This window comes from Phyllobates terribilis, unplaced genomic scaffold, assembly GCF_046119375.1.
Source record: "Phyllobates terribilis strain yellow unplaced genomic scaffold, ASM4611937v1 Scaffold_9__5_contigs__length_417890890, whole genome shotgun sequence".
Classification (NCBI taxonomy): domain Eukaryota; kingdom Metazoa; phylum Chordata; class Amphibia; order Anura; family Dendrobatidae; genus Phyllobates; species Phyllobates terribilis.
In genome coordinates this window covers 380,618,905-380,631,318 of record NW_027362769.1, presented here as the reverse complement: position 1 = coordinate 380,631,318, position 12,414 = coordinate 380,618,905, and the positions used below count along the sequence as shown (strand labels likewise).

General features: G+C 44.5%; 1 protein-coding gene across 3 annotated transcripts in view; it reads left to right on the top strand.

Moving 5' to 3' along the window:
* RAI1 (retinoic acid induced 1) overlaps nucleotides 1-12,414 on the top strand; it is a 130,737-nt gene that overhangs the window by 101,693 nt on the left and 16,630 nt on the right. For all 3 annotated transcript variants that reach the window (XM_073648492.1, XM_073648491.1, XM_073648493.1), the window contains one exon: nucleotides 1,299-6,612. In XM_073648492.1, coding sequence (XP_073504593.1) covers nucleotides 1,315-6,612 — 5,298 coding nt within the window. In that variant the 5' untranslated portion in view covers nucleotides 1,299-1,314. The remainder of the gene's footprint in view (nucleotides 1-1,298; nucleotides 6,613-12,414) is intronic.

Here is a 12,414-nt window from a genome sequence, read left to right as displayed (position 1 = left end):
AGGCAGTAACAGGTTAACCAATGAAATTCCTAGGCCTTTTGCCATTTTCTTCTAGAATATTATGCATATACCCGGCACGCCGCAAAGTATTAACCCTTACCCTGTGCCGCCTTGCAATACCCCCCACCAATCTCCCGCAGCATCGCACAATAGCTAATTTTCAGTTCCATTCCGCCACTGAAATCTCACACAGCGACTGTGAAAGGATTGCCGCTGGATCCTGACTGTGTGTGCTTTTTTTTTTTTTCTGTGGCGTAGATAGATTTTTATAGAGCCCGGATATTAATTGATCGCGTCTCCTCCTCCCCTCTCACATTTAAAAAGAAAAATGGGAGGAGAAATAAAAGGTGCCCTGCAGAGTGAAGTCGATTTTTTTTTTTTAGAGCCGTCGAGGATTTTTTTTTTATTTGCTAGCGTGCAAGTTTCCAGAAGGGGTTAAGCACTAATAAGCCGCTGCCTGGAATTCATCCTGCACCTTGTGATATTGGCAGCGTTGCAGCGGCACGAACGAACGCTCCTCTACATTTCATTTGTATGCAGCGTCTGGCTCCGCCAAAGCACCTTCTGTGCAGCTTCAAACATAGATCATGTAAAATGTTGCTGATCTTCCCCCTGCACAAATCACTGGGAGGAAACCAGCTGACTGCATTGGGGGAGTGGGGGGTGGATAGAGCGAGGACGGTCATGTCCTGCTGGTGCAGAAGAAAAGTACTGGGTAACCTTAGCTAATGAGGGGCACAGGTGCTGGCGTGGTGGGTACGTTCGCAGACACGCTAGGGAATGTGTGATCTTGTTCGGTTTATTTTCCCGTCTCCAATCTGTCAGGATATGCTATGACTTGCAATCCCAAATTCTCCAACTACAACTAATTTGGTGCTGACTGATTACCTTTTGGAGATATAGTCAAAAGTGTAGCCAAATACCTAGGCCGAATTCAGACATCTGTGAAGCACGGTCCAAGTAGGGACCACATTGTCCTGGCCGGCTGGGGGTCTCCTGAACCAAACAAGCATATATGAGATGTTTGGGGTTGCGTCAGACCCCTTGGCAGGACCATTTGAATTCGGCCATGCAAGTGTAAGTTGGTACCGTTTATTCTGAACCAACTGAGGCGTGAGGTCTCTGGGTGGATGCACATCAGGGTCTTGTTTTGGGTTAAATTTGCTAAATTTGAATCATGTGGAAGAATAGTTGACTTTAATCCGACAGTGACAGGTTAGCTGGATTAGCGTGGTAGCAAGTAAAAAAAAACAACTCGTATCTAAATCTCTCCCGTTCTATTTTTTTTTTCTCTACAGATAACAAGAGCGAGTCATGCAGTCTTTTCGGGAAAGGTGTGGTTTCCACGGCAACCAACAGAACTACCAACCATCTTCACAGGATTCCTCACGCCTGGAGAATTACAGGCATCAAAGTCACCCGGGGCTCAACTGTGTGCGTCAGAGACAGATGACCAAAGGGTACTATGCCCAGACGTCCTATCAAGGTTACGAGAACAATACTGGGGAGAAGTACCCCCGCGGTGACAAGCACATGAATGTTCAACAGCTTCAAGGAAGGGTCTCTTTTGCTAGTTTCCCTGAGGGCAGTGTGTACCCTGGACAGTATACTGGAGAAGATGAGATGCAAAACTGGGGGCAATCTCAGGCTTTGGCTGGGGCAAAATATGAGGAAAATGTTATAAAGAAAACCCCTGAAGAAAGCAGGGGGTATCAAGATCCAACTGGACAGATGCCCTTCCGTTCACACTCTCTACACCTCCCCCAGCAACCAAATCTTCCTTACACTAAGCTTCCACAGCAGAAGGTCCAGAACGACGTTCCATCATCTCCCCTGCCCTTTTCCCAGTCGTCCCACTTCAACCAGAATTTCCCCACTTCCACCTACTCTTCAGTGCCAGGAAGCAGCCCAGTATCCCATTCCTTCAAAAGTTGCACAGCCCCTTCTAACCCTCCGCATGACCGTGCTATGGCTACTGCCGGACAACGGGTGCAATCCATGCATGGCTACCAGTCATCTCGAATGGCTTCCTTTGAGCAAACGCAACGCCATCATACGCAGGAAACTTTGCACTACCAGAACATGGCTAAGTACCATGGGCAACATTACAGCCAACAAAGCCAAACGTATTGTCAACCTGAGACTCCCAGCAGAACTCCAGAACAGTATTATCAAGCATTCAGTCCAAGTGCCAGCCATTCTCCAGCCCGGTCCGTGGGCAGATCCCCTTCTTATAGTTCTACCCCTTCTCCATTAATGCCAAACATTGAGAACTTTCAGTACAACCAGCAACAGCATAACGCTAATACATTCCCTATGGGTATTTCTGATCACAGCCACTACATGCCTCTCCTAAATCCTTCTCCTACGGGCACCTCCAGCCCAGAGTCCCAACCGAAAAACTTGCAGAATGACAAAATCCCAGAAACCTTGCTGTCCGACCTCAGTTTGCAAAGCCTTACTGCTCTCACTTCACAGGTGGAGAACATCTCAACAACCGTTCAGCAACTTCTTATGACCAAGTCTGGAATTCCACAGAAGAAGACAATTAAGACTTCACCTAGGACCCCCGAGCAAATGAAAGGACAGCATTGTAGTTCAGAGAGCAGTGCTTATTCATCTGAACCAATGGGGACACCTCTTTCAGAAACTCTTGGTACCCCACAGTCTGTTCATGCCGAGGTTCAAGACACAGACTACCTTAGTGGTTCTGATGACCAGCTAGAGAGGAATTACTTGTATTGTGGTCCAGGACGGAGCCCAGCGAGAGCCAACAGTACCAAAATGAAGCCAGAATCCATTTCCACATGTTCTGTCACGTCACCTGACAACATGTCTACAAAGTCTGACGATTCGTTTCAGAGCATACACGCTAACCTTCCCTTGGAGACTTTTGCAAAACTGGTGAGCAGTGAGCGAGAATGCCCACACTTACTGGTAAATGCTCTATCCCAAGAGGAGCTGTCTACGGAAATCATTGCTCTGCAGGACGCTATTGATAATGAGAAAGCAGAAAAGGCTTGGGTCGATTCTCCGGAATTGGATAATAATTCACCCAAATCCCCATTCAACTTAGAAAATCACACCTGCGTGGAATCAGTGGTCAAAAACACCTGGTCAGATGAGGAGAACATACAGTTATTTTCAGAAGCTTTGAAGAAAGGTGCACCAGAAAAAACTCCTCTGAGAAACCAAGATGACTTCAACAAAGACTATTACGAAAATAAGGAAAAAGTTGAAGAGGAAAACACAGAAAATTCTGTTGTTTTGGACACAGAGAAGAATGTGGAGCCTGTGCGATCTAGCGCCAGCTTTACTAGTTTCTCAACTACGGTGGCAAACACAAATTGTACAAAAAATTCTGACCCGTTTGACTGGCCAGATAAAAACATGACTGAGTCTTGCCTTCGGTGGAAAGAGATTGAGTTAAGTCTTCATTCTGCTGATCTGCAAAAAAGCCTGTTTCAAAGCAAGGAAAGTAAAGGTGATAGTCAACTTGATGTTCCTGACATGGAGACACCCCTGGAAAATGATTCTGGGGAAGAGTTTAACAAAGAAGGGACGGAAGAATTGGCTTTCCCAGATGACAGCAAAGTAGACAATGAAAAGTGGTTAGAAGATACCAGAGACTGTTACACCGAAGAGGATTTCCACGACATTCCAGATCTGCCATCCCAGAAAGAATCAAATCTGGAGCCAGAAGACTATTCTTCATTGTGTGACTTCTCGGAAAGAAAATCTTTCATTTATGATGAATCTCTTACAAAGCCGACCAGGGGTTCCGAAGCATTATCTTCAGTTAACACTCCGGAGTCCATTGAAAATCCAAGCACCGAAGAGAAGGAGAATTTGGGGGCAGCTTCACATTTGTCTTGTAATTCTATCATGTTGCTCGGTCCCGCTGTTGAAACGGAATCGAAAGTGAAAAGTTGGTTTGAATCCACCATACCACACATCGATGACACAAAAGAAAAGGTTGAAGAAGTCGTTGAAGACAGCGTGCTAGAACCAGAACCCCTTCAAGAACCAGAAGAAAAAAAACCTGAAATAATAAATAATCCGCCAACTCCTAAAACTGAAGCAGTCGTTGAAAAGAAATCTCTACGTGGACGAAGGAGTCAGTGCAGGACTGCCGAAACTTCAGAGCCTACTGCTCCTATCCAGACTCCGAAAGAAACGAATTGTAAATCTGAGACCGAAGAAGGTAAAGGAAAGACTGAAAGTGTCATTGAAATAGCAGCAGTCACTAAGACTCCTGTGATTGTGGTGACACCAGCGCGGATGTGCACTCGTTCCTCTGCTGCCAAGGTAGAACCTCAGGGATGTGAAGCAGGAATGGATATAAAGTCACCTTCTCAAGAAAAGATGGCTAAGAAAGGAGGATTTGGAGAGAAGGAGAGGGCCCTATATAAAACAGGAAGGAGAGGTGGGAAGAATGCCCTGAAAATATTACCAGCATCTAATGACGAAAATGTATTCCTTCCACAAAATAATTTGTCTACAATCCTCGGCAGCACTCAGAAATCAAAAGAAAATGGCTTCAGTATTCTGAAGGACGAGCGATCCATGATTCTAAGGTCAAGAAGCAAAAAACAGGAGCATTTCCCGGCAAAGAAAAGAAGAGGCAAGAAGGGAATGAACTTTGTCTTGAAGAAACGTGCGTACCTAAAGAAAATAATCGCCAATAATTGCTCTGCTACTGATACATTTCAGATGGTGCCGAAAGTCAAGAAAAGGATGAAGCTCTCAAATGCAGCAGTAGGGATAAATGTCAAAAATTCAGAGCGGCCTTTGCATTCTCTGAAGAGAAAGTCAAATTTAGTTTCTCCAGTTCCGGCCAAAAAACGAAACTTGGTCATATGTAGTAAAAAGACTAAGGAGCAGAAATCGGAGACCCCACCAAATTTATTTAAAAAAATTAAACGAGTCAAAAAAGAGAAGGTCAAAATAGCAATAGCATCAAAAAAGAATTGTAAAGTCATCCTAAGTGCTGCTTCTGTGCGAATGACTCAAGATGTTTGCCTAAAGATGACCTCACGTGCGTCATACCTTGGGCCCATGAAGACAAAGGTCTTGCCGCCAAGAAAAGGCAGAGGTTTGAAAATGGAAGCCATTGTCCAAAAAATTACATCACCAAATCAAAAGAAGCATAGTGCAGGAGCAATGAACGCTCTCGCTTCAGGCTGCAGTAGTTTGAGTAGCATTACCCAAAGAAAGGAAATAAAAGATGGCACCTTACTAACGACAGATGCCAACACCAAGACAATAGCTCAGGATTTGACCCGTATTGAATCTTCGAAGCAAGAGCATAAAGGGAGCTGTCAAGGGTCAAACCACAAGTCCCTCAAAGGAAAACCCTTACAGAAGAAGAAGGGACCTCTACATTCATCACATGGAGAGGCTGTCTCACATAATCTGGCCAAAAGAGGGGGCAACTGTGCAGGTTCGAAAAAACCTAGTTCTCTACCCAAAAAGAAGAACAGAAGAGGGAGGTCCAAAAGTTCCCCGGCCACTTCTAAAGCAACAGCGAAGAAGCTCCTTGGTTCTTCACCACCTGTCCTTCTTAAATCTAAAGATAAAGCTTTATCAAACAATGTTCTCTTAGCCAATAAGTTACGCTCAAGTGAAAGCAAAAAGCAGGGGCCCAAAGATAGCTCCAGTCTTCCTGACACATCTAGGGAGGCCTTGTCCCAAACCAGAGCTAGGAAAAAATCCAAGTATCCAAACTTTAATGGTTACACCAAGAGGCAACGAAAGTGTACTCCTCCAAGCAGGTCCACAAGCCAAGGACTTGGAAACAAGCGAAGGTCAAAGAGACAAATTGTTCCTCTTGTTACACCCAAAGAGCCAGAAATTAAATTGAAATATGTTTCCTCTAAACCGGCCCGGGCTGAAAGCAGAGTCCGTCTTTTCTCCCCATATATTCAGGTGGAGAAAAAAAATGCCTTCACTACGACCTGCACCATTGTGAATTCTGCCGGCGATGAAATGCGATTATTCAAGGAGAGAAGTGCAGTCCACTCTTCGTCTCCGTCGGTCACATTTTCAAATCAAGGTTCTTTACCGGTTTCTTCTAGGATGCAGTTGGGACCTCTGGTGTGCAAGTCGGTGAGCTCCGGTTGTCTTCTCTGCTGCTTGTGTCGTTGTCCTGCCAACTATAAAGACTTGGGTGATCTTTGCGGCCCATATTACCCCATGGACTGTTTACCTACTAAGAAAACCAGGCCGAAAGAGAAACTGAAAATGGAGGACACCTCACCGGAGAAGTCCTCCAAGACCGTAGATTTTCGGAGCACAGCAGGGAGTGGGAGGACGTCTTGCGTGGAAAGCGGAGCCACCGACCTAGTCAAACACAACAATCTCCGATCTAGTGTCCGTGCCATGCTCAGGAAGCTGCCCAACTGTTTCTGCTGTAATAAAAAGTCAGAGGGGACAGATACTGAGAAGCCCAGGAGGCACCATTGCAGCAAAAGCTCCGAGCTTCATTCACCAGAGGCCGAGACACAAGAGCACTGGGTCCATGAAGCTTGTGCCGTGTGGACCAGCGGAGTTTACCTAGTGGCTGGAAAACTTTACGGTGTCCATGAAGCTATACAGATGGCAGCTTCAGCAGTGAGTAAGATAGTAGCATGCAATGCATAGTCACATTTGCAACAAAAAAAAAAAAGTTGGGAAACTTTTGAAACTTAATCGATACGAGCATTTTTGCTGCGTCATGTTTCAGTGGTGACCATATTAGAGCAAGGGCTCCTTCAATGTTGCTGCTCATTTCATTAGATGTGACTGTATTATTGCTGAGGCAACAGTACAATGTTCGTTCCTTCAAAGTTCCTATGTCCCCAGCCGTAAAACTCTACTGGAAGAAAGGATCATTCCCATCTGAAACTTACAAAGGATATGCCCTAAATATCCCAATAGATGCAGGGACCCACGTTTCGATCACGGGGCCCCTGTTCTCTGCTCGCCAATTTTTGGAACTCCAGCTCTCCACTGATAGCGTCAAACAGCAGAGCGCCAGATGGGGTGTGCAAGTGGTGGGACCTGCATCTATCAATCATTTATGGCATATTTTGAGGATAGGATAGGAGAGCCCCTTTAAGTCCCCTCTTAATGAAAAGCTGGTTGATGGGGTCCTCCAATGATCCTGAGATCAGCCCCAATTTTCGAGATCACTGGTCTGGCCATCGGTGATCGAGAAGTTATCCCGTATTCTGTGCATAGAAGACAACTTCTGATTTTGGGAATCGCCCTTTAATCTTGCGGGTGAATTGTGTACTCTATACTTTTAGCCTTTGCATCTACACAAGAATGTTATTATTCACTTGTAGCAAGCAAAGATTTTGATTATGGTGAGGAATTGACTCACAAAGTATTTTAGAAAGTTTCAGAACTTTTCATTAAAGGGGTTGTCCTAACTAAGCAAGTGATCACCTATCCACTGTCTTTGGGACAGGCACTGATCCTGAAAATGGGGCACACTCTGAATTGGCAAATGATCACCTATCCAACCTGCCAGTTGCTTTTTGTCATTGAGCAGTTACCAAATAAATTGACAGTTCCCCTTTAATTTTGTAGCAAAGCAAGACAACCTCACCACCAAGTGGCCAAGACAGGTTACTGCATCATCCAAGGAGTTTCCGTTATTGGCTACAGTAACAGATTCTTATATAACGATTGCATAAAAGGATTTTATATAAGGTCTTGTATAAGCTCTGGACCGTCTAAGCCATTTTAACCAGAAATTTAAAGGGGAAGCACGCTATCTGATAAATGCAAGCTAATGGCTACGTTAAGCTGGTGAGTGAGCAGGGATTGCATGGAGGTCCCATTTAGCATCTACTGATACCGATAGTCAGTGAGACATCAGTCAACCCCCTATCCCATGTAGTGATCCCCTAATATTGCAGACCCCCAAAACCAGGACTCTCATGAGTAGGTGCTTTTCCCCTTTAAATGTTATAATCTGATTAATTGCAACCCATCAGAAATTCTAAAAAGTTCTGGCAGTAGATCCATTTCATCTTCCTCCGGAAATATTAGGCTCTGCCCCTGTACCTCCGTCTGTATTCTGTGCCCCAGATTTCCCATCTGCATGAAAGCTCAGATCCACAGAGTTCGGACGCCCACGCACAGAGCTTTATGTTTATTTTTTTGCTGCACTGTGATCATACTTGATGAGGGTGTAAGGCTCTGCTACATCTGTGCTGCGGATACGGCACGGACTTCCTGCAGGACAGATAGTGGGGGTTATCCTCTATTTACAAGGCTACACTGCCTAAGACAGCGGCCCCTCCAGGTCCAATTCTGCCCATCACATGAGTCTCCATTGCTTTATCATCTAATCCAATGGTCTCCATGCTGGGAAAAGAGTGAGTGCAGCTCCGGAGTATAATACAGGAGGTAACTCAGGATCAGTAATGTAATGTATGTACACAGTGACTGCACCAGCAGAATAGTGAGTGCAGCTCCAGAGTATAATACAGGAGGTAACTCAGGATCAGTAATGTAATGTGTGTACACAGTGACTGCACCAGCAGAATAGTGAGTGCAGCTCCAGAGTATAATACAGGAGGTAACTCAGGATCAGTAATGTAATGTATGTACACAGTGACTGCACCAGCAGAATAGTGAGTGCAGTTCCAGAGTATAATACAGGAGGTAACTCAGGATCAGTAATGTAATGTATGTACACAGTGACTGCATCAGCAGAATAGTGAGTGCAGCTCTGGAGTATAATACAGGAGGTAACTCAGGATCAGTAATGTAATGTATGTACACAGTGACTGCACCAGCAGAATAGTGAGTGCAGCTCTGGAGTATAATACAGGATGTAACTCAGGATCAGTAATGTAATGTATGTACACAGTGACTGCACCAGCAGAATAGTGAGTGCAGCTCCAGAGTATAATACAGGAGTTAACTCGGCATCAGTAATGTAATGTATGTACACAGTGACTGCACCAGCAGAATAGTGACCGCAGCTCTGGAGTATAATACAGGATCAGTAATGTAATGTATGTACACAGTGACTGCACCAGCAGAATAGTGAGTGCAGCTCCAGAGTATAATACAGGAGGTAACTCAGGATCAGTAATGTAATGTATGTACACAGTGACTGCACCAGCAGAATAGTGAGTGCAGCTCTGGAGTATAATACAGGATGTAACTCAGGATCAGTAATGTAATGTATGTACACAGTGACTGCACCAGCAGAATAGTGAGTGCAGCTCTGGGGTATAATACAGGATGTAACTCAGGATCAGTAATGTAATGTATGTACACAGTGACTGCACCAGCAGAATAGTGAGTGCAGCTCTGGAGTATAATACAGGATGTAACTCAGGATCAGTAATGTAATGTATGTACACAGTGACTGCACCAGCAGAATAGTGAGTGCAGCTCCAGAGTATAATACAGGAGGTAACTCGGCATCAGTAATGTAATGTATGTACACAGTGACTGCACCAGCAGAATAGTGAGTGCAGCTCTGGAGTATAATGCAGGATGTAACTCAGGATCAGTACAGGATCAGTAATGTAATGTATGTACACAGTGACTGCACCAGCAGAATAGTGAGTGCAGCTCTGCAGTATAATACAGGAGGTAACTCAGGATCAGGACAGGATCAGTAATGTATGTACACAGTGACTGCACCAGCAGAATAGTGAGTGCAGCTCTGGGGTATAATACAGGATGTAACTCAGGATCAGTAATGTAATGTATGTACACAGTGACTGCACCAACAGAATAGTGAGTGCAGCTCTGGAGTATAATACAAGATGTAACTCAGGATCAGGACAGGATCAGTAATGTAATGTATGTACACAGTGACTGCACCAGCAGAATAGTGAGTGCAGCTCTGGAGTATAATACAGGAGGTAACTCCGCATCAGTAATGTAATGTATGTACACAGTGACTGCACCAGCAGAATAGTGAGTGCAGCTCTGGAGTATAATACAGGAGGTAACTCAGGATCAGTAATGTATGTACACAGTGACTGCACCAGCAGAATAGTGAGTGCAGCTTTGGAGTATAATACAGGAGGTAACTTCGCATCAGTAATGTAATGTATGTACACAGTGACTGCACCAGCAGAATAGTGAGCGCAGCTCTGGAGTATAATACAGGAGGTAACTCCGCATCAGTAATGTAATGTATGTACACAGTGACTGCACCAGCAGAATAGTGAGTGCAGCTCTGGAGTTTAATACAGGATGTAACTCAGGATCAGTACAGGATCAGTAATGTATGTACACAGTGACTGCACTAGGAGAATAGTGAGTGCAGCTTTGGAGTATAATACAGGAGGTAACTCCGCATCAGTAATGTAATGTATGTACACAGTGACTGCACCAGCAGAATAGTGAGTGCAGCTCTGGAGTATAATACAGGATGTAACTCAGGATCAGTACAGGATCAGTAATGTAATGTATGTACACAGTGACTGCACCAGCAGAATAGTGAGCGCAGCTCTGGAGTATAATACAGGAGGTAACTCCGCATCAGTAATGTAATGTATGTACACAGTGACTGCACCAGCAGAATAGTGAGTGCCGCTCTGGAGTATAATACAGGATGTAACTCGGGATCAGTACAGGATCAGTAATGTAATGTATGTACACAGTGACTGCACCAGCAGAATAGTGAGTGCAGCTCTGCAGTATAATACAGGAGGTAACTCAGAATCCGTAAAGGATCAGTAATGTAATGTATGTATACAGTGAGTGCATCAGCGGAATATTGAGTGCAGCTCCGGAGGATAATACAGGATGTAACTCAGGATCAGTAATGTAATGTATGTACACAGTGACTGCACCAGCAGAATAGTGAGTGCAGCTCTGGAGTATAATACAGGATGTAACTCAGGATCAGTAATGTAATGTATGTACACAGTGACTGCACCAGCAGAATAGTGAGTGCAGCTCTGGAGTATAATACAGGATGTAACTCAGGATCAGTAATGTAATGTATGTACACAGTGACTGCACCAGCAGAATAGTGAGTGCAGCTCTGGAGTATAATGCAGGATGTAACTCAGGATCAGTACAGGATCAGTAATGTAATGTATGTACACAGTGACTGCACCAGCAGAATAGTGAGAGCAGCTCTGTAGTATAATACAGGAGGTAACTCAGGATCAGGACAGGATCAGTAATGTATGTACACAGTGACTGCACCAGCAGAATAGTGAGTGCAGCTCTGGGGTATAATACAGGATGTAACTCAGGATCAGTAATGTAATGTATGTACACAGTGACTGCACCAACAGAATAGTGAGTGCAGCTCTGGAGTATAATACAAGATGTAACTCAGGATCAGGACAGGATCAGTAATGTAATGTATGTACACAGTGACTGCACCAGCAGAATAGTGAGTGCAGCTCTGGAGTATAATACAGGAGGTAACTCCGCATCAGTAATGTAATGTATGTACACAGTGACTGCACCAGCAGAATAGTGAGTGCAGCTCTGGAGTATAATACAGGAGGTAACTCAGGATCAGTAATGTATGTACACAGTGACTGCACCAGCAGAATAGTGAGTGCAGCTTTGGAGTATAATACAGGAGGTAACTTCGCATCAGTAATGTAATGTATGTACACAGTGACTGCACCAGCAGAATAGTGAGCGCAGCTCTGGAGTATAATACAGGAGGTAACTCCGCATCAGTAATGTAATGTATGTACACAGTGATTGCACCAGCAGAATAGTGAGTGCAGCTTTGGAGTATAATACAGGAGGTAACTTCGCATCAGTAATGTAATGTATGTACACAGTGACTGCACCAGCAGAATAGTGAGCGCAGCTCTGGAGTATAATACAGGAGGTAACTCCGCATCAGTAATGTAATGTATGTACACAGTGACTGCACCAGCAGAATAGTGAGTGCAGCTTTGGAGTATAATACAGGAGGTAACTTCGCATCAGTAATGTAATGTATGTACACAGTGACTGCACCAGCAGAATAGTGAGCGCAGCTCTGGAGTATAATACAGGAGGTAACTCCGCATCAGTAATGTAATGTATGTACACAGTGACTGCACCAGCAGAATAGTGAGTGCAGCTTTGGAGTATAATACAGGAGGTAACTTCGCATCAGTAATGTAATGTATGTACACAGTGACTGCACCAGCAGAATAGTGAGCGCAGCTCTGGAGTATAATACAGGAGGTAACTCCGCATCAGTAATGTAATGTATGTACACAGTGACTGCACCAGCAGAATAGTGAGTGCAGCTTTGGAGTATAATACAGGAGGTAACTTCGCATCAGTAATGTAATGTATGTACACAGTGACTGCACCAGCAGAATAGTGAGCGCAGCTCTGGAGTATAATACAGGAGGTAACTCCGCATCAGTAATGTAATGTATGTACACAGTGACTGCACCAGCAGAATAGTGAGCGCAGCTCTGG